The 23,168-nt window shown below is 38.8% G+C and overlaps 1 protein-coding gene across 1 annotated transcript in view; it reads right to left on the bottom strand.

The window, feature by feature from the left end:
• The window catches only part of ARHGEF38 (Rho guanine nucleotide exchange factor 38), a 156,659-nt gene that overhangs the window by 39,761 nt on the left and 93,730 nt on the right, over positions 1–23,168 (bottom strand). Inside the window, exons 4-5 of the mRNA XM_082389157.1 lie at positions 9,622–9,769; positions 2,955–2,972 (exon numbers count right to left, since the gene is read on the bottom strand). Of these exons, the coding sequence (XP_082245283.1) occupies positions 2,955–2,972; positions 9,622–9,769 (166 nt within the window). The remainder of the gene's footprint in view (positions 1–2,954; positions 2,973–9,621; positions 9,770–23,168) is intronic.

Genomic DNA, 23,168 nt, shown 5'->3' with positions numbered 1-23,168 from the left:
ACAATGCTACTTTTGGCCTATTACATTGCCATAAGTTGTAAGGATACAAACATTAATTTTATCTAGTGCTAGCAAGTAGTAGATAAATGGACAACTTATATATGATAGTGGGACTATAAATTAGTTCAACTTTTCTTTAATTATCTGGCAATAGGTATCAAAAGCCCTTTGATCTAGCAATTCCACTTTTAGAAATTCATCCAAAGAAAATAATTAAACTATAATTCAAAGATCACGTATAAGAATGAACACATAAAGTCAATCTTTGCAAGACAGACACACTTCAAGTATATGTAAGGGTTTGGTAAACTAAATTATGGTATATACATCAGATAGAATAGTATGCAGTCATAAAGCAATGTGGATTTATGTTTACTGACATAGAGAGATGCTCATGATGTATTGATAAAGAGATAGCAAGTTGACATACAGGAAATACATAGCCGTCCTAGTTTAGTCAACAGGTGTCTGTGTAGAGAAAACAATTGCAGGGAAGTAAGGGACTCATGTGATGTTAAAATAGTTCACTCTGGAATGTGACTACCAATTGTCTTCTGTGTCCTCATTTCGATTTTCTATGTTTTCAGTGTTTCGTCAATAATTTTAAAAATACAAAACTTAAGAAAAAAATAACATAACATTTTGAGACTGATTGAAACCCTGAGATCCAAAGGTGGAAATAACTGGTCATGCAGAGAAGCATATAGAAAAGTACAAATATTGAAGATAAAACAGTGTATTTCTGGAGGTAAATTTAGAATAGGTATATTTTTCTTGCTTTAGAACATGGGACTTGTATCCCATGCTTTGGGGGAGACCCTTTGGTGGAAGAGTCTATGATTCTTGTCACTTTAATACTGTTTTGATGTTTGCATAAGATTATAATTCAAAGTAAACATTTTAGAAACTTTAAATGTCTTTGCCTTTCTCTGTACTTTTTAAAATGCAGATTGTGAAAAAAAGACAGTTTTCAGCTTCCATAAGTAAGACATTTTTTGGAAGCCATTTTAAAACCCACATCTCATAAATGCACTACTCTGGCTGCGACATTCTTGGCCTTAGCTACTAAGGAGCCCAACAATTACATAGCATTTGACATTGCCTTTTGCCCTTTTAGGTAGCAGCGTCTGTGCCTCCTGCCCTGAATGAGAGAAACAGGAAGGAAAATAACTCATGGCAAACGTGGCTTTGGTGTTCATGCAGCCACATGCTATGACTCTTCTTCCTATTTTCGAGTTCTTGATGTATAGAATGGGTTAGAGGGGGGCATAAGCAGCCTGCTAACACCCACACAGCAGGACTGCCGCAGAAGCCAGTGCAATTTTTTAAGCAAGCATTTCAATACAAGGCGCTGTTTGTTTTAAGTATTCTGTATGTAGGAGCCTGTGCATGCTAATGTATTAAAAGATTTGCTCACTTTCCTTCTCTGAATCTCTCTCTCTGTCTGTCTCTGTCTCTCAATCTTTGGTTATAAAGACCTAAGCTCTAGGAAAAGAAATCTAAGTATTGGGTTGGCCACAACATTGTTTTGGGTTTCTCTGTAGCATCGTTATGTGTAGCATACATCATATGTGTAGCATACATCGTATGTGTAGAATAGATGTGTAGCATATGAAGTTCTGCTCTCATCCCCAGCTCTGTGAATCTCCAGTCCTAGGCACAATGCCAGGGCCACAGGCTTTATAATGAGACAGCAATCCCCCACCCCTCCAATACCATCAACTGTCATTGAAGAGAAGCCAGGAAAGCTCTGGTGTGTGAAAGGACCAAAAGGCCCTATTCTATTATGCTCCTCTTCAAATTCAAATGGTCTTGAACAAATCTAATCATATCTGTTTATACTGTAGGATATTTTTTTTCCTTTTGAAAGAAAAGGCTTATAAAGTGAGAGAACTGGGTGCTTGTTTGGTATGCCAAAAACTAACTTCTCAGCTTGGCTGGGGTATAAAACCTTAGTCTACAGGTCTCCTGTATGATACCTGATTCTTCCACCTCACCCTGGAATTTTGTCTTTCCTCAAGGTTGCTCTGCACCAAAGCATGAATGGCAGATATTTACAGCTTAAATTAATATAATTTTTATTTCGTAAATTTTGTGGTTCTTGTTGTAAAGTTTCAGGAGTTTAGAATGTACACACACACACACACACACACACACACACACACACGCACGCACAAGCAGACTAGGAACTCAGGACTTCAGATAGTTCCTGGCCATGCTAAGGCAAACACGTGCTTTATTAAGTCCTGGTAAATTTGACTTCATATTCAAATCAATATCTTCTTTTCAATGTTAGTCAGACTAGACATGCTGTTCTTCTATAAAAATGGACATCTTGCAAAGTATGTGTATGTGTGTGTTGCTTTTATAAGATAATTTCTATATTGTCCTAGTAACCAATTATTTCATCTTAATATTTCATTTTCATGCTATGTATGTGTGTGTATGATTTTTTTCTCTGTAAATCAGAGTCCAAATCAGAAGAAACAGAATATTTTACTGTAATGCATAAGGAAGCTTTTCTTTTATACATTAATCTATGTAACCTTCAAAAACATTATGGTATTAATCTGAGACTTTTTAGACTAATGCTGTCCTTAGGAAGAAACATTTTTGGACACATTAAAATGATTCCTAAACATATGTGTGATAAGCAGTTCCCAAAGAGTTCCTGGCACCAGCAAACTTGTGATTTAAGTAAATTATACCCCAAGATTCTTCTAAAAAGTTTAATAAGGTACACATAATAATAATTTAATATGTAAGATCATCTCAGACAAATTGGAAATAAATGCACCAATAATATCTAGGGTAAATGTCTTTGGAATCTTGACTTATTGAAAGCAATAAACATCATTGTAAAAACTAAAAATTCTGATTTGCACAGAAATATTCATCAGCTTTTTCCCATGATTTTAACATTTGATATCTATTATTTAAACAAAAGTACTTACTCTTGCATGTATATTTTCCTGTAAGAAAAGGAAAAGCAAAAAGTAAATTCATGTAAATCTAGATATTTGAGGTAATAAGCAAACATTATATATAAGTTTTAAAATTTTATTATGTAAAATAATGCAATAAGTCATTTTCATGAAGGTTTTATAGAATTAGTTTTATAATAGCCCTAAAACTTTTAGTATGTATCCACCATATTTGTTTCACACTTTATATAAGGTTTAAAAACTGTTGATTCAGATTATAGTTTGTAAATTTTAGTCATTTGAAAATGGATTTAAATGTTAATCTTTGTTTATATTATGAAATAAAAATCTATTAAACATAGTAATTAGGAGAAATTGAGATAACAAGGTTACAAAGGAAAGTGTTACTGACTTGCAGAAAACTACTATCAAGTGCTTTATAATATCTCTGTCTATAGTGTTTTTTATATAGATAGATTATAAACAATTCACCTATTCAATTAGATAATTCCCATAAAATCTTTCACTCGGCATTGCTAGCTTTTGTGGCTTCCATTTTGCTCAAGCAAAATTAAAGTCCTTCCAAGGCAACGCGATCTGCCTCTACTTCCACGTCTTCTCTACCTCATTTCCCATAGTTCAGCTACTTCCCCCATCTGCGGCGGCAACTGCACGCCTCCTTGCTCTTTTCAAAGCCTGCAGGCAGGCTCCTGCCTCGAGGTCCTTGCACTTGCCTGACTGCCCTTCCTCCAGATATCTATATGGCTCCTTCCTTATCTCCTTCAGGTCTTTGTTCAAATGCCCCTGCCCAGTGAAGCTTTCCCTGACCAACCTCTTAAACATTGTACCTGCCTCCCACTGTTCCCCCTTTTTTTTTTTATTTTTAAAAATTTTTTAAATTTTTATTTTATTTTTTTTTAACATCTTTATTGGAGTATAATTGCTTTACAATGGTGTGTTAGTTTCTGCTTTATAACAAAGTGAATCAGTTATACATATACATATGTTCCCATATCTCTTCCCTCTTGCATCTCCCTCCCTCCCACCCTCCCTATCCCACCCCTCTAGGTGGTCACTGTACTCTTTATTCTCATTCCCTGCTTTATTTCTCCCCATAACGCTTTGTCACTTTCTAATATACTATATGTTTATTTGGTTTCTGGTCTATCTCTCCGCCTCCCGATGCCAAGGAGGGCAAGGATTTATGCTTGCTTTGTTCTCCGTTGTAGCCCCAGTACCTGAAAAGCGGACTGGCACACAGTAGCACAAAACGTATTTGTCAAATTAATTAATTTAACAATAAAAAAGTGGGAATCTTTCAAGTTAAATTTCAAGAATAAAGGAGATAGGAACTTCTCTCTGAAAGCCTCATGTGGCTATAGAGAAATAAAGTAATAGCCTGTATTAATAAACTGATCACCTTGACCTCTGGTTTCCAGTCTTTTGGAACACAATGAATGTTTTCAATACAAAAAAAATGTCATGATCCCATCACATCATAGTAGATGGTCTTTTCATATTCAATGATTGAGAAAAAATTCAATAACTACCTATGCTGAATTTCATAAATTTTCATGGGCTTAATTTAAAAAAAATTAATCCCAGTACTTTATATATGTGGAAAACAATGGTATACATATATGTATAGCAAGTATCCCTTCACTCTCCAGACAGTGTACGAATGGATCCCTAGACATCTTGAAATAACTAGGTTTTGCTGAATCCAAGACCTCCCAGTTGGGAATCCAATAGAGGGTTATAAATTTTTAAAAATCAGCAGGTGCTACAATTTCAAACAATTATTAACTGCTGTTTGAAGAATGCTTCTATCTCAATGAAAGAAAGTACACCACCACTACCCTCCTGCCCAGTATTTCTTTCCATTCATTTTCTTTAAGCTCACATTCTTTCACCAATTTCTATCCCCTTCTATTAAGGAATTTCCTTTTCTTATTTTGCTCTGCAAGTCATAGATCAGAAAATTTGGGACAGAAGTTGAATAAAAATAAGAATGCAGTTTTCTATGAAAACAAACAAATGAAAGATGCAATCATTTTGGAACCAAAACACATACTTTGAAGTTGAAAGAAAAGATTGTTCTTCTAACTCCTAGAGAAGACATGGAAAATTTTTTTCTCTTTCTATTCCACTTACTTCAACCAAATAAAACCTACATATTATAACATATATTAAACACTGTGTTTAATGTAAATATAACATTTTATGAAAAGGAACCTGAGGTTTTCCAACAGTGGAATAGTGGCATTATGTTATAACATCTCCTTTTTATTTGCTTATCATTTTTAAAAATCTCCCTTTTAGGCTAAAACTTTCCAGAAGTTAACCCCAGCCAAGGACATTTCAGGAAGGACAAAGTTAAATTGGGTCCATTTACCCCTTTGGGGGGTAAAGTAACAATATATCCACCACCCCACCTTACACCCTCATGGGGTCATTATAATTTGACTCACAGTTAACAATAGTTTTTTCGTGTCTATTCCGTTAAGGATTATCGTCTTTTTTCAAACATGATATCATGTAATAAAGAACTGAAAGAGTTTCCAAAAGTGATTTTAATTTTTACTTGGAACACCCCACTAGAATAATATTAAGAAATATAAACTGTGGTGGACAAATTGAAATCTATTCCTTTGATGTCGTGTTGCATGAGCTTTTAGCTTCCCTGAATGGAAAAGCTATAGCAGTAATATGAGCAGCCAAAGCACCCAGATGACTAGAAGTTAGAAGTTTTCCTCCTGAGGATGGTGGCCTCAGTTAAGAAGAAGAAAAACGTAGATAAATTTATAACAGCTAGACGTGAAGTTAGAAATGCATCTTCCAGTTACCTACCAAAAAACTTGGAAAAGCCTCTTCATTCTTTTTCTATTACAAATAAACAAATCTCTAGGGCCTCTGGAAGGCATCAGGGATTTGGTGGTATTTATAACTAGAAAAGCAGATAAAGGAGGCTGCAGACAGCCTATTCTAATTATAGCTACACTTGCATTCATAGCTATTCTATTTTTCACTTTCCTCATGCAGAGCAGAAACCTTAAATAACCCCAAAGAGGTTAAGTAACTAGGTATTTAGCAAATAATTTCCATAAGTTTAAAAACTGTATTAAATCAGTATTTCATGTAATCTTACGGGTCACTAATGTGACGCTGTAAATACTCCTTGTTGAATAAATAAAAAACTTGCAGACTTCCAATTTATAAGCTGTAGATGCAGATGTGGGATTGTGCTTCTGGATTGTTTTAGTTTTTTCTTTCTTAAGGTTTCTGAACCCTGAAATTACTGCTTAGATTGTATCTATAGTCATGAAAACAGCCTGTGTGCTTCAGGGAAAGCAGTGAGTGGGTATCATGGGCATGATTTCTCCTTCTAAAGTAGGTCTTCACTGGAGTGTGTGTCCACGATCACCCAAGGGTGCTTGTTAAAGTGCAGATTCATGGAGTGGACCCCCAGCAATCCTAATTTTTTTTGGTCTGGAGCAGAGCATAGGCAGTTGCACTTTTATTACACATCCCTGGTGGGTGCAGTGAAGGGAAACTCACACACCAAGAAACACTGCCCAAACGTTTCAAAGGGATTCAAAATTATTTTCTGGATACCAATATGATTTGCTCTTTTGAAGGATAATGGGCTTCAAAGAATAGCCAAATGTTATGAGCTCAAGACTCTTGGTTACAGAACCGGGAAATCTCTCTACTCTCCTTTTGGAAGTTAGTCTTGAACCTCACCGTGACAGCTTCTGGTGTGTTATTTAAATTAACTCTTGTATTATTATTAAGCTTTCCAGATGGTTTTGTTTATCTACCACCTAGAAGGTATGTTCCCAGGAGGCAAGAACTATGTTTATATATTTGAAAAAAGAGATATTTTCAACATTATCTAGTACCTATAATAAATATTTATTAGGCCCTCAATAAACATTATAATTTTGGATAAAATGCAACTTCTGTTGCTTTAAAATCTGCTTTAACTTCTGAGGCACGGAGCCACCTTCTTCATGGATACTGCTTCAAATCCAGTTGTTCCAATACCCCCCAGCATGGTAGAAAATGGAGGCCACACCTAATATTCATTAGAAATTGGCAAGTGTGCTTGGGCTCCGTTATTTAGCCACAAGGAAAAGGCAGAGCCCCAGTAATAGCTTTGATTACTTGGCAAGGGAAACCAAGCCCTTGGGGTGTTCCAGACTCTCTTTGGCCTATAAACCTGTTTGAAAACCTGTTTCTCAGAATTTAAAGCTTAACTCAATTGAGGTCAGTATCATACTAATGTCAATAATTCTCCTGCTTTCAGTTATCAGGCAGACCAGTACAATTCATCATTAACTTTATTTTCATGGAAAGGCAACTTTGGGAAAAACAGCTCTAACTTAAACTATTTTATTTTGACTTTCTTTCCCTTAAGAAATAGTCCTGCCAATATTATTTCCTTTGGATTTTGTGTTTTCCTAAACCTTAGCACCTTCCAATGCCTGAAATGATTCCCTAATAGCAGAATGGGGCAGAATAGACAATATTTGGGACATCACCAGGACAAGAACTTAAGGCTTTCAGAAAAAGATCAAATAAGCCTTTGGGTCTGAAAGTAATTTTCAGTAATTGGGATTTTATGAAGTTTCCAAATTACTTCTGCTTTAGCTGTTTTAGCGGGGTATGGTACTGAGCTACACTGCCTGATGGAATATTCTGGCATGGTTAATTTCTTTCTCTTAGGAGTCAAAAGCTTAATGAATAATAAACTATTGTTCATCTCCCTCTGAACAGACAGCTCCACTTCTGGTCAGCTGTCAGAAGCACATGCCAAAATAAATTAACTACATCCTCTCCCTGAGTGGACCTCTAGCCCTGGGGCTGGGGTTAGAGTGATGATTCAAGGTTCTACTTGGTCACTTGCTATAAGATTTCTCTCTTTTATTTCTGGAAACTGAAGAAGGAAAATGGCTCAAGATAGACATTAATTAGATTAGATCTTGCCACTAGTTTAAGGTAGGAAAGGTATTCATTCACACCCAGGATAACACTATTATTTCTTCCTTGGCAAAAGCACCTGTAAATTTAGAAGATGTTGCTTCTAATATGTGAATTTATTAAGATGGATACAACTTCAAACTTCATGGTTTATCTAAATTGATTTGCTAACATTGAACTAAACAGCAATAATGGAGAAATAGTGAACTGGAGCTATTCCTCACATATTATCTTTAAGAATCACCTGATCATATTGAGCTGCTTGGGGGCAGGGTCTAAGTATGATTTATTTTTGTATTTTCAGGACCCAGATCTATGCTCGTTACAGCACAGGTGCTAAATAAATGCTTGCGATTTAGTGACTTGCAATTGTTATTTTTCCGCACCATGAACATGGTTAAAGAACTGCAATAACTTAATGGCCAGTAGAGGGCAATAAAGTTAATTTTAAGAAATTTGTAGGGTCCAGTTTAAACCCATCTTCAGTCCCAGTTCTAGCCTGGAAAGGCTTTTCTCCAGAGTAGTCTCATTTAGCCTCCTGATTTTACCTTAATTCAGTGGTACCACATTAGACCCCCCTTTCTGCCCCCCCTGCAATAGAGTATATAAAAGGGGAAGATCAGACTGGTCGGTGTGTGTTGATTTATATACCATAGCTCTCTCTGCTTGGTTAATTCTTAGCTTAATCAAGACCATTTGACAATGGATAACCTTTAGAAGTGAAAAACCACAATAGAACCACTGGGTAAGATGTGGAGTAGGGAAGACATTTTGGCTTTAAGCTTCATTCGGTAGAAAACTGGAGGTACAGTAAGATACTAATTCCATTTAAAAGAACCCAAACACATGTTCATATTTATGCATATAAATAAGATCAGAAAAAAAATACAAACTATGGTTTTAAATTCATGGTTAGCAAGGAATTAATACATGGAATAGTAAGGGCTTTTATCTTATTCATGCTTTCTTATATTTTTTTTCAGATTTTTTATTTTTATTTTTGGCCGTACCCACGGCTTGAGGGATCTCAGTTCTCCGACCAGGGATTGAACCCGGGCCACAGCACTGAAAGCCCGGAATCCTAACCAGTAGGGCACCAGGGAACTCCCTTTTTCAGATTTTTATAGTGAATAGATATTTCTCCCAGATTAAAAAAATTACATTAGGTAGCACTTCCCACCAACAATTTAGAGATGAGGAAGGAAGGCGTGACTAACTTTCCTGAAACTAACTTTAACAGGGCCTGACTTGTCTTTGCCAATCTCCCCTCCTTCCCCACAGTGAGTTTGGGGGATGGCAAGGGCCATTCAGAGGGTCATGGGACATCCCACTAACTTTGTTATTCCACGTGCTCCCGTGACCACGGTGACACAGGCTGTTTCACATATTCCTTGACCTAGGTGGGAGCAGGCAAGTAACAACAGCTTTAAGAGGGGCCTTTCTTCTACATTTCATTTTTTGATATTGCATTTTTCTATCTCGACAGAGCCCCATATCTTTCCCATGTTATTTTTAGTCATCCTTGCAGGGAAAAAAACCAAGTCAATCAGGGTTTCTGGCATGTCAGCTTTTCATGAAGAGAACACAAAGTAGAGCTCCCAGCAAGCCTCATAAAACATAGGATTTATGGGAGACCTTTCATCTACATCCAGTTAAAATGTTCCCTGCTAGGCGACTGAGAGTGCATGGAAATCATCATTTGAAAAGGCCTTACTTTAAGGACTGAATACAGAGGCTCAAATGTTGCTTCACCTCCTCTTCCTTTTCATAGGACTCCAGTACACTGTGCGCTTCATCGTGGTGATAGCAGTAGATTTTATAAATATCTTCCAGTGGCCCTTTAATCTGCAAGAATACTTCTCCTGATAAATGCAAAACAAAGGCAAGATGACATCAAGTCAGACCAAACTGGCACTTCACATATTTATTTTGTGACAACATTGATTAGTGTTAAAAAGTTGGATGGGCCCCATTTTATACCTAGATTGTTGGGGGGGGGACACCAACCTAGTGGATGACGCTGAGGGGCCTTCTTTCCTCCCTTTTCTTCCTTTTTTTCTTTCCACCCTCCTCCTTCCCTTCTCCCTTTTTCATTCCTTCCCTCCTGTCTTTTATAAAACAAAGGATAATGAGCTTAATGGAGGTGGGCAGAAAAAGAAAGCTGGCTTTCTTAGATTATGCCCTTGGTTAGTGTGCAGGGTTCTGGAGTAAACAAAGATACACAAAGAAAAACAAAGGGCATCGCTCACTACCTGGTTCTATGAGGGCTAAGTCATCACCCACTGCAATTGCCCACCCTGAGAGGAATCCAGGATGAAAAACAGGATGAGGCACTCGTCGCTTTGGATAAACAGACCCTCAGAGGGTTGGGTGTATGTCTCAGGAAGCCTTTCAATCACCCCAGATTCTTGCATCTTCCCATACAGAGAAAAGCACTAAAATCATTAACTTGGGATATCTGTTCTTTGTGACCAACAGTAATCTTTCAGCAAGATGTATGTTTGATTGCGTGTATTTCCTAGCCCAAAAAATCATATATAAACTGGCTTCTCCTCCACCTCTTTGGAATCGTTTCCTCAGAGCCACTGAGAGGTCGTCTCTTATAGTCCTCAGTAAGTCCCTGAATAAAACTTAAACACACAACTCTTACACTGTGAGTTTTTCTTTGACACCAGTTAAAGGCTGTACTTTAGAATCAGTCTGTATGGGTTCAGGTCAGGCTGTGCTACAGACTTGGACAAGTTAGTTTTTGCTCTCTGAACCTGTTTCCTCATCTATAAAATGTGGACAATAATAGATCCAATTGCACAGGGTCATTATAAAATTAAAGAGATAGGGTATGTAAAGTTCAGATTACAGTACATACATAGTAAATGCTCAAAATGGAGCAGTTAATGTCAATTTGTTAGAGGCATGAAGAGTGAAATTTCGGGTTCTAGGTAAATTATTTTTCGCTATTTATTTTACTAACATTTCCTGAGTTTGTATGAAAGGCAAGCAGTGGATTTGAGGGAAATAAAATATTCTCTTTCATGTGATAATAGAAAGAACTGGTCATTATTCCTGTTAAAACTCAATTGGATAATACTATGAACCAGTGTTATGACTGTTCATAAAGCAACCTGGGCTAATTATGTCCAGGTATTTAAGGAATCCTTTTTGATATATGATAAAATTGGGTCTATAACTGATGACTCAAGTACCTATTGGAGAATAGTTTGATTTAATCACCACTTCATCACATAAAAATGCATCCACTATCCAACCCAGAACGTGTTAAGATGATTTGGGAGACACAGAAGAAAGATGTGATAGATCTGCTCCCCAAAACATTGCCAGTTTGGGGTTGATAATGATTTGGGACTGAACTGATTGGAAGTGATAATGGACCTGCTAATCTGGGTCTATTATAGTAACAAGTCATTCTTCCTACAGATATAGAAGTGCGCTTTATATTTTCAACAAGTTTTGCATATATTAACTGCTTAACCCCTTATACATATTAGGAGATAAGAGGTTATTTATCCATATTAAATAAGGATGGACAAATCTGACTTTAAAACAAAGAAATGATTTTTCCAAAGTCCTGTCAGGAGATGGAGAGCCAGGATTAGAGGCCATATTCTCCTCATTTTTCCCTTAGATTTTAGCCCTCCCCACATCAGAGTTCTGCTGGACCCTGGACACAGTGATGCAGTTGCCTGGAACACTGGACTCAGAATCAGAAATCACTGTCATTTAGGATTTGTGAAGTAACTTCGGGAATGACATTTAAAAATAATTCTTTGAGCCTCAAATCTCTCACTTGTAAAATGGAAGTAATAGTTACATTTGAGATGAATTTGAGAATTAAATGAAATGTGGACGTTAAATCTCCTGGCACTGACAAGTTCCTCAATAAATGTCACTTGCTTTCTAATGCTGCTCTACTATCTCCAGAATTATAACACTAGTACTTTTATTTTTTCATTTTTTAAAATTTATTTTTAAAGATTTTTTTTTTATGTGGACCATTTTTAAAGTTTTTATTGAATTTGTTACAATACTGCTTCTGTTTGGCTTTTCAGCCACAAGGCATGTGGGATCCTAGCTCCCAGACAAGGGATTGAACCCGCGCCCCCAGCATCGGAAGGCGAAGTCTTAACCACTGGACCGCCAGGGAAGCCCCATTAAATTTTTATTGGAGTATAGTTGATTTACAGTGTTGTGTTATTTTCAGGTGTACAGTTAAGTGAATCAGTTATACAGATATATATATATACACATATATACATTCTTTTTCAGATTCTTTTCCCATATAGGTTATTACAGAATATTGAGTATAGTTCCCTGTGCTATACAGTAGGTCCTTGTTAGTCATCTATTTTATATATAGTAGTGTGTATGTGTTAATCCCAATCTCCTAATTTATCACTTCCCCCCACATTTCCCTTTGGTAACCATAAATTTCATTTCGAGATCTGTGAGTCTGTTTCTGTTTTGTAAATAAGTTCATTAGTATCATTTTTTATTAGATTCCACATATAAGTGATATATGATATCTGTCTTTCTCTGTCTGACTTAATTCATTTAGTATGATAATCTCTAGGTCTATCCATGTTGCTGCAAATGGCATTATTTCGTTCTATTTTTAAGGCTGAATAATATTCCTTTGTATATATGTACCACACCTTCTTTATCCATTCATATGTTGATGGACATTTAGGTTGTTTCCATGTCTTGGCTATTGTAAGTAGTGCCACAATGAACATTGGGGTGCATGTATCTTTTCTAATTATAGTTTTCTCTAGCTATATCCCCAGGAATGGGATTGCTAGATCATATGGTAGTTTCTTAAGAAATTGTCATACTGTTCTCCATAGTGGCTGCACCAATTTACATTTCCACCAATAGTGTAGGAGAGTCCCCTTTTCTCCACACCCTCTCCAGCATTTACTGTTTGTAGATTTTTTGATGATGGCCATTCTGACCAGCGTGAGGTGATACCTCATTGTAGTTTTGATTTGCATTTCTCTAATAATTAGTGAAGTTGAGCATCTTTCATGTGCTTTTTGGCCATCTGTCTGTCTTCTTTGGAGAAATGCCTACTTAAGTCTTCTGCCCATTTTTTGGTTAGGTTTTTTGTTTTGTTTTGTTTTTAATAAATTTATTTATTTATTTATTTATTTATGTATTTATTTATTTATTTATTTATTTATGGCTGTGTTGGGTCTTCGTTTCTGTGCGAGGGCTTTCTCTAGTTGCGGCAAGCGGGGGCCACTCTTCATCGCGGTGCGCGGGCCTCTCACTATCGCGGCCTCTCTTGTTGCGGAGCACAGGCTCCAGACGCGCAGGCTCAGTAGTTGTGGCTCACGGGCCTAGCCGCTCCGCGGCATGTGGGATCCTCCCAGACCAGGGCTCAAACCCGTGTCCCCTGCATTGGCAGGCAGATTCTCAACCACTGTGCCACCAGGGAAGCCCTGTTTGTTTTTTTGATATTGAACTGCCTGAGCTGTTTGTATACTTTGGAGATCAATCCCTTGTCAGTTGCTTCATTTGCAAATATTTTCTCCCATTCTGTGGGTTGTCTTTTTGTTTTGTTTATGGTTTCCTTTGCTGTGCAAAATCTTTTCAGTTAAATTAGGTTCCATTTGTTTACTTTTATTTTTGTTTTTATTTTCATTAAAACACTAGTATTTTTAAAGTATTACATTATTTCCTAATTTCCATCCAGCCAATAAAAGATGTTTCTTTCCTTTCATTTATGGGATTTCTCTGTGATTAAAGTTAGACTCTGTGTGTGTGTGTGTGTGTGTGTGTGTGTGTGTGTGTGTTTTGCTTGGTTAGTTTTTGTTTTAGTGCTTTTTTGGACTTGTAAGGAAACGCAGTGACTGTGAACATTTTTGGAACTGAAGGGATAAGGAATTCTTGTTAGGTTCCTGGGATTTTACTGAATTGATCCTTCTGCCAGTGGAGGTCTTACAGATTCACTCTTCACGACAGTTAGCAACACAAATAGTAAGAAAGAGAGTAGTTACAAGAGGAGAAAATAAAATAGGACAGTGGCTGAATTTAGAGTTGGGCATAAGAGGAGGCGAGCCTCCCAGTCACAGAGGCAGGTAGCAAATGGGAGTGAGGGCTTTGGCTGGGCAAGGGAGTCAAGGCTCAGATGAGCTCAGCAGCAAGTCAGGAAGAGAGGATCTGAATACCCGCAGCCCAACACGAGATGAAATTGTAAATATGTGTGTTCACTACAAAGCAGCTTAGAGTAGAGACAAAGGATGAAAGAGGTCTGGACAACCTCATAAATCCATAGTAGGATCAAGTCAGATAGTCAAAACACAAAGGACAAAGGCATTTATTTTGCACACAATGAAAACATTAATTGTAAATTCCCTTATATTTTCTTTAACAGAAGTGGTCTAGTTTGAAAGAATTTATAGCTCTCTCCTGAACAGCAGAGTTGAATTTTTTACTCTTTTCCAAGTAAAATTCTGTTGGGCCTCTAATAACAATGATTAAAGTTAAAAGATATTTAAGCACTCTAATTGAGAGTCATTTATTCACCCAGAGGCCAAGTACAATACTGGGGGGCAGAATATTTGATTCCCCTCCCAGCCCTACCAATGTATGCTGCTTCATAATAGTGCGGATGAAGTGATATGTCTTGCAGCAAAAAAAAAAAAAATTATTCTGTTTCCACGGTAACGTAACTCTCGGCTGCATTTCTTCAGTGGTGAAGGACAACTGTTCTGTCTACTGTATGTGGGTTTGAAAGAATGATTAGGATTGGAGAAGGGACTGAGCCAAGACCAGCTAAGGTAATTTCCCTTCTGGCTGCCTGTCACAAAATCACCAGAATCCTCTGAAATAAATCTAACTATCGTGTGCTTCTTTTTCAAAATTCTACAACCCAAGACTTTCTGCATTGACTTCCCCCCAGAATATCTGCCATACAAAAGGAGGGGAAAAAAGCGCACCTTTTAAAATGCCCTTAGTTACCTCCTTTAAAAACAGCTTCCAGGGATATTGAACACATTTTATATCCTGGCATCTAATGTAAACTGTCACTAATATAAACACATATATGTTCCTCTTCTTGGCCCACCTCTTCTTTACTTGCAGACCCTCATGTCCATCCCCAAGGTGTACCATACCAAGTGATAGGCTTCTATATTATTCTGACCCAACTACAAGATGAACTTCCCCTACAGGTAAGTAAGCCAGAGTGAAACCAACAATATCCAAGAGACCTCCCTGCTGTAGGCCTTGTTTAGGAAAATGGCATAAAAGGGAGTGAAGTAATTATAGTCTTTATTTAGTTCAGCCATATTTGATAACCATTTAATGAGTGACTATTATGCACTGAGTACTTTGGTAAGTACTGCAGACACAAAGAACCAACACTTCCCTCAGGTGACTTATGGAGGCCCGTAAGGGAGAGAGAAGAGTAAACTCTCATTTCCCATGCTATGTGAAAAGTATGACAGTAGCTACAAAACACAGAGGGTGATCCGTTCTGCTCTTGAGAAACTTTGAGCTCTTTCCCTAACAGTCTGCCCTTGAAATAGGAGTTATGAGTGAGTGCAAAAGCACAGAGATGCATGGAGGGAGCAGGTTCTGCTCAGAAACTGCAAGTGGTCTCCGATGGCTGGCTGGTGCCACACCTGGGGGGGAGGTTTCAGAAGAGGCTATATAGGTGAGTAGCGGCCAGATCATGAAAGACCTTGTGTATAATTAAGAAGCTGGAACTTTAGCCTGAAGGTGATGGAGAAGCACTGATGGATTTTAGGCAGCAGATTAATATGATTCGATTGTATTTTAGAGTGTTTACTCTGGGGTTAATCATATGAACAATGGAATTTGGAGGAGGAGTTAGGGAGACTGGAAAAGAGAAACCAGTTGAAAGGCTTCTATAATAATGTAAGAAATAAATAAGGAGGGCTAAAACAGAAAGTTACGGCAGTCAAGAGAGAGTACTCTAAAATCCACCGCCTGGTTTCAGATTCTGGTTTTACCATTTACTGTTGTGACATTTGGGAAAATTACCTGATTTCTCTTTTCCTTAATTTCTTCATCCAAAATATGGAATAATCATAATGGTAGGGTTGTTTGAAGATTAAATGAGTTAAAATATGTAATGTAGTTATATCAGAAGGTGGCATGTGCAAATTCTCATTAGATGTTAGTTTTAACCACTAAAGCAAAAGCAGGGAGGATGGAGAAGAGAGAGAGAAAAAAAAAAAGGACATTGAACATGTGAAAGATGAAGAGGATAACTACACGCATATCTCAGGAATTCAGTTTCAGTAAACATGTGGATAGACAATGAGGACAAAATAGAGTGTTTTAGTGGGAAGACAACGAGTTGAATTTTAAATGTACTGAGTTTGTCACCCATAGTATATTCAAGTGGAGGGCCCTTCATGAAATTGGATATATGAGTCTGGGATTCAGGAAGAAAAAAGATCTGGAATAGAGATGTATGTATGTAAAACCTGAGTAGTAGAAACCATGAATTTGATATGGTCATGCAAGAAAGTCCATGGAGTGAGAAGAGAAGAGGGCATGAGGACCAAACACTGGGAATACTAACACTGAGGGGAGCCCAGAAGAAAAAGAGTCTGCAGAAAAGTTTGAGAAGTTACAGCCAGAGAGAAGGGAGAAAAACTAGGGTGGGTGTAAGCAAAGCCAAGGATAAAATAGGGAGAAATCCTTCAGAGAGAGTGAACAAGTTTGTGAGTGACAGAGCCTGTTATCTTCCAGTACCAGTACTCCCCCTTTTCTATAACGATGAATTTTGGGCTGCCCCAAATAAAAACTACATTTCCCAGCCTCCCTCGTAATAGTAGAGGCCATGCAATTAAAGTCCACCAATGGGATATATGGAGAAGTGTCCTATGACAATATCCAGGAAATTTCTTTATGAGGTAGCTAGCTCATCCTTTACGTCTTCTTCTACATACTTCCCTTTGTTCTGCTACCTGGAACTTGGATGCTACCTTGTCCATGAAGGTAAGGCTGAGTGGAGCTGTGAGCCAGAAGAAGCTTATATCCCAGAGGACTCTGTGGAGTAGAGTTGCCATTCAGGTCTAAAATACATGCCTTTATTTACTTATTTATTTTTTAAATGCAAAAGCTATTTATTGAAAACCACAACAATAGAACAGAATAATTTCTAGCTAAAGGAAAGGGAACAAAGCAAAGATACCTGTTCTTAAGTATTAAATCTTATCTTCATGAGTTATTTATGTTGCTTTGCTTGTTTATTTTTTAAATTTTATTGAAGTATAGTTGATTTCAATGTTGTGTTTAATTTCTGTTGTACAGCAAAGTGACTCAGTTATACATATATATTCTTTTTTATATTTTTTTCCATTATGGTTTATCACAGGATATTGAATATAGTTCCCTGTGCTATACAGTAGGACCTTGTTGTTTACCCATCCTGTATATAATAGTTAGTATTTGCTAATCCCAAAGCCTTTAGACTTTTACATAATAGAGAAATAAATATCCATATTATTTAAGGTAGTAAAGTTTTGTTTTGTTTCCTGTTTCTCCCAGCTGAACTTTATTCTAATCAATACAGTTTTTCTCTTCTCCTGTAAAAAAAAAAAAAAAAATATTTTGAGAGATACCAGTTGAAGGCTCTCCTCTTTACTATAAAATTTTATTCAAAAATTTTATGAAAATATTAAATGAGCTGTTGCATATGAAGAGTGTTATGAACTGAATGTTTGTTTCCCCCATAAAATTCATATGTTGAAGCCTTAACCCCAAATGTGATGGTATTTGGAGGTGGAGACTTTGGGAGGTAATTAGGTATATATGGGGTCATGGGAGGGGGAGCCTATGATGGGATTAGTGCCTTTTTAAGAAGAGGGAGCTTTCTCTATCTGCCATATGAGGATACAGTGAGAAGGCAAACCAGCAAGAGAGCTCTCACCAGGAAACACATCTGCTGCCATCTTGATCTTGGACTTCCAGACTCCAGAACTGTAGGAAATAAATGTCTGTTGTCTATAAGCTACTCAGTCTTTGGTAGTTTTTAATGGCAGTCCAAACTGACTAAGACAAAGGGTTTAAAGTAAGAAGTTACTTGTTTTAGCAAGAAAAAATATGTAATAAATTCAACTCTAAAAACCAACTACAATGATGGTAAAAGAGAATTTTAGTTAAAATCTTAAGCAGTCAAAAGGTACAAACTTCCAGTTATAAATAAGCACTAGGGATGTAATGTACAACATGATAAATATAATTAACACTGTTTTATGTTGTATATAAAAGTTGTCAAGAAAGTCCTGTCAGGAATAAAGACGCAGACATAGAGAATGGACTTGAGGACACGGGGAAGGGGAAAGGGTAAGCTGAGATGAAGTGAGAGAGTGGCATGGACATATATACACTACCAAATGTAAAACAGATAGCTAGTGGGAAGCAGCCGCATAGCACAGGGAGATCAGCTCTGTGCTTTGTGTCCATCTAGAGAGGTGGGATAGGGAGGGTGGGAGGGAGACGCAAGAGGGAAGAGATATGGGGATATATGTATACATATAGCTGATTCACTTTGTTATATAGCAGAAACTAACACACCATTGTAAAGTAATTATACTCCAATAAAGATGTTAAAAAAAAAAAAGTTCTGAGTTCTCATCACAAGGAAAAATTTTTTTCTATTTCTTTAATTTTATATTTATATAAGATGATGAATGTTCTCTAAACCTATTGTGATACTTCAAGATGTATGTAAATCAAATCAGTATGCAGTACACCTTAAACTTATACAGTGCTATATGCCAAATATATCTCAATAAAACTGGAAGAAAAAATTCTCAAGCATCGATTATGATCTAAGATATATCCCAAAGAAACTTCTGTAGTTCTAAGTAAAACTTGATTGTCAAGACAGAGCATTCAGTATACGGAGAAGGGGGTGGGATGAACCTGAGGACAGAGTGTAGATATGACCCACTCCCGGGAAAGAGGGTCTGAGATCTGGGCTATGAGCCTCTGGCTGTCACTTCCCTGAGTGAGTAAATATGCCACCCCCAAATGAAAGAGCTTTCCTGGCAGCTTTCACCCGGACTGACTAGGAGAGCTCCCCATGGTCTGCCTCTCCTCCTTGGATGGGAGCCCAGCCTTCTTGGATGGGACTAAACAAGGCAGCAGCTCAGCCAGCCAAAATGCCAGATCATGTACATGTTGTCTTCCTTTCATGCTTAGCCTCCTGTTCTCCAGGGGAGGGCAAAATGAGGAGGGGTGTGAGAAGAAAGAGGTTGGAAGAGTAAATGCTGCTTACAGAAGCCACTATCCTTTGCCTTTAGTCTCATTTAGTTCCTGCCTCACTTGGGGATAACACTGGCTACTAAGGGATACTCAGGGGACCCTGGTTAGGGTTATGAAATTCAAACCAAGCCCAGGTGCCAAGTGGAACATGCAGCCATGGGATTAAAACAAGCATGTCCCTTGAGTATCAATTTTATGAAGATATTTGAAGAAAAATTATTTTCATGTGAAAAAATAGAATGGAAAATTTACGTGAATTCTTAAGACAAAACAAGACTCCAAATTATTTCATGCCTGTGGCTGGGGCTTTGGGTCAGAACTCCACGTTCCCTGAGGCTCATGATATTTCTCTTTTGGCATCAGGAATCTTTCGGTAAAAATTTTTCAGACGCACTACAGTAAGATAAATTCAGAAAAATGTGTTCATTGGATTTGACATTTCTGAGGTCTCTGGTGACATGCTAACAGCAATTTCAGAGAAGTGGTTTTAGGAGGGAATGGTGTGAGACCAATAAGGGTAGCTCGACCATGAAAAAGAAAAAAGAGAGAGAAAGGAAGGGAGCCAGAGTGAACTGTGGGGTCTTGGCCCATGACCACTGACTGCTGTGTCTAGTGCCAGGGAGGAAGAAGGCATAATTGTGGTGGGGTCTCTCAAAAGAGAGGCCATTCCATCACTGAGGCACTACCCACCCAGCACACTGGGAGTAGCGGGTGGCCTGGTAGCTGGGCAGGACAAACTGGGGAGCATTAGTGGGTGGTAGAGATGGACGGTGTATAATACGTAATAAGACCTGTATTAGGAAGAGCTGGAGTCCCCTTCTGCGTCCAGAATTAGTGATGCTATTTGGAGAAAGTCAGGCTCTTACCTTTTTCGTCTGAACAATGAGATGGTTGGATTGGATGCTCTTTAAATATTAGTCCAGCACTAACATTCAAGAATAAAGCTGTTTATTTTGATGGTAACTCGTGCTCTCTTCAGGAACATTTTTGAGTTCCTGGATACTTTACCTTCAGGTGGGAATCTTTATAACAACCAGCACGTTAAGAAAATGTTGGTTCTCTGAGAGTTGAAAGTTAAAAGGTTTCCGCTGGCTAGATTGGAAAAAGGTACAACAACTTTTCCCTCCTCAAGATTTACAACGCCAAGGACTCCGTTCTTAGACCAACTCATGACACCCCATCTATCCACCTTAGTAAGTACCTCTCTTAAGAACGCTTGCCTCTACCAGTTGCTCTACACTACCTACCAGCCTCTGGAAGTGACACGGGAAAAACCGCAGGCAGACCTGGTAACAAGAAGAACAACGACAATTTCTGCGTTCCCTCGGCATGCCAGCCAGTGTCCTGGATACCTATCAATGTATCTGTCATTCATGTCTTTCATTCAGGAAGTACTTACTGAGGACGCTCTTCTAGATGCTGGTGATACAACAGTAACAAAACAGACAAGAATACCCCCTGCCATTGGAGCCTGTGTCTTAGAGGTGGACACCCTCTGTCTCACCCTTCTGCCATGGAAGGCTGGCCATCCCCACTGGAAAAATGAACAAATGAGTCTGCCTTCTGTTGCCAGTTGCTTATCCATTCTTCCATCTTCCAAACTAATACAATTTGGACCAGCAATGCACCCAGTTAAAACTACTGACCTTTCCCCCAGTCTCTGGCAGTTAGAGGTGGTCGAATGTGTGTGTGTGTGTGTGTGTGTGTGAGAGAGAGAGAGAGAGAGCAAGAAATGGAATAGTGTGTGTGTAAAATGAAATCGTGAGATATAGGTAGAAGTCACTGGGAAAGATTTCTATTCCCCCAACATGAAAAAAGCCTCAGGAGGAGGTGCTTTTGCTCTCATTACCAGCAGGAAGCATGCTTGGCAGTGGACTAACCATCTTGAGGCCGTGAAGCCAAACACCACAAGTTAAGTACTAGGAAGGAAAAAGCTGGAAGGAGCCAGTAAGCAGCTGTCTCAGTCCTGGCCTATTGAGTTATGGATTTCTTGTTATGTGAGAGAAAAAGTCCTCTTTTGGTTAAGTCCTTTTGGTGAAGTTCCTATTCCAGGCAGGCCAGGGCAGTCCTCACGGATCCAAGTGACCTGCCCCAGCCACGGAGGTAGCGGTGACAGAGCCAGCGTTAGGGCGCAGATCGGTCTCCCTCCAAAGGCCGAGTTCTTGCTGGGCTCTTGTGCACCCTGAAGCTCTGCATTCCTGCTAATGACTTCTCCTTCTGGCTTCCTAGCAATTGGGAAAATGTTCAGGGACTCACAGGGCTCTTACACTCGCAAGATTTCTTTCTTTCTTTTTATTGCTGGTCTTTATGTGTATTCTGTGCAATATCTGACTTTTCACAGCTCCATTCAAATCTGACTGCACAACTCAGCCGCTGACCCCAAGGAGCCAGCTCCACAGCCCAGGACTTCACTTTCTCCTCAGAGAACAGCACTATAGAACTTGTTACTTAGCCACCCTGGTTTTCTTTTTATCACAAGAAATAAGTCCTAGTAGTGCTGGGACCCAACTTGACCTCTCTCAGGAGACTGGAGGTCCAACCTTCAAATTGTATCCTGGTGACTTCCTTCTGCTGATCTTTCCTTGCCTGTGTGGATTTGTGTATACTTGACCTTGAACCCCTCGCCTTTTTTTCTATCATGTTTTCTAAAGCTGACAGCTTTCCTGTTACTGCCAATATTTGGAATAAAATGCCCTGACCTTTCACTGCTGTGTCTGGGTCTCCCCGCTGCTGGCCTCACACATTCCAGGGAGCAGGTGTGAAGCTCCCACCCTGCCCTCGTTGGTCAGGATGAACGAGGCCAAGCCAATCTGTGTCCTGTGTAAAACACACACACACACACGTGTACAATATAACAATACTAGAACAATGATTCAGGTGAGCTACTTTGTGGCATCTCCCACATGGCATCACTGTCAGTGACTAACCTCTTTTCACAAAATCACCGCTAAAGGCACAGATTCCTGCTTCAGGGACATACAAGAGACACTGCTTTAGGAGAACAAAGCACGGCCACAGAACAACAGTGCATCACCCACTCCACCTTCAAAGAACAGAAAGCTCTAAGTTGTCTTTGTCTCCAAGGATAAACTCACCCTGGGGAAAAAGCATGTGAGAAACTGTAATTTCTGTACCTTAAGCTTCTTTCTGTTCTGGTTCTCTTCACCGTGTGTGTGAGGTAAGCAGACTTAAACATATTCATAACTCAGTCTTTTTGAAATACTTTGAAACATTGTAACATTGTTGCAAATGCATAGAGGAGGACACAAGCCCCATGTTAGTTCTCTATCACTATGTAACAAACCACCCTAAAAGTGAGTGCCTTATCACAACAACCATTTTGATTTTCTCTCATGATTCGGTGGGTTGGCTGGTATCAGCTCAGTGGTTCTGCTCTGCTTGATGTTTGCTGGGGCTGTAGTCATTCAGGGCTTAACTGGCTGAGCGGTCTGAGATGGCTCCTTCCCTAGTCTGGTACCTTGGAAGGGACAGCTAGAAGGCTGGCCTCAGCTCGTAGGCTGGGACAGAGGGACCACTTTCTCACTAGGTGGTCTCAGGTCTAATCTCTTTCCATGTGATATTCCAGCAGGGTAGCTGGATTTCTTAAATGGCAGGCTCCGCAAATCAAAAAAGTAGAAGTGTCCGGCTTTCTTAAGGCTTAGGCCCAGTCAACTGGCACAGTGTTTCTTCCACTACGTTGTACTATTTGGTGAGTGTCAGGGCCAGTCCAGAGTCATTATGGGACTAGAGTACATGGCAGCATGAATACCAGGAGGCCGGGTCCGTTGAGGGCCGTCTACTGCGATTGCTGTTCACTTTGTCAAACGTGGAGATGATACTTGACATCTCAAATCACCCTCCATAAGAGAAAACATCTCACCATGTTAGATAGATGAATCATCAAGATGCACACATATTGGGAACACCTGGAAACCACACATGTCCGTGAACCTGATTTGTTTGAAAAACATGATCAGGACCTCTAAAAAAATT

The sequence above is a fragment of the Balaenoptera borealis genome (genome assembly GCF_965194805.1).
Source record: "Balaenoptera borealis genome assembly, chromosome: 4".
NCBI classification, from domain to species: domain Eukaryota; kingdom Metazoa; phylum Chordata; class Mammalia; order Artiodactyla; family Balaenopteridae; genus Balaenoptera; species Balaenoptera borealis.
This window is presented reverse-complemented; position numbering and strand designations above follow the sequence as displayed.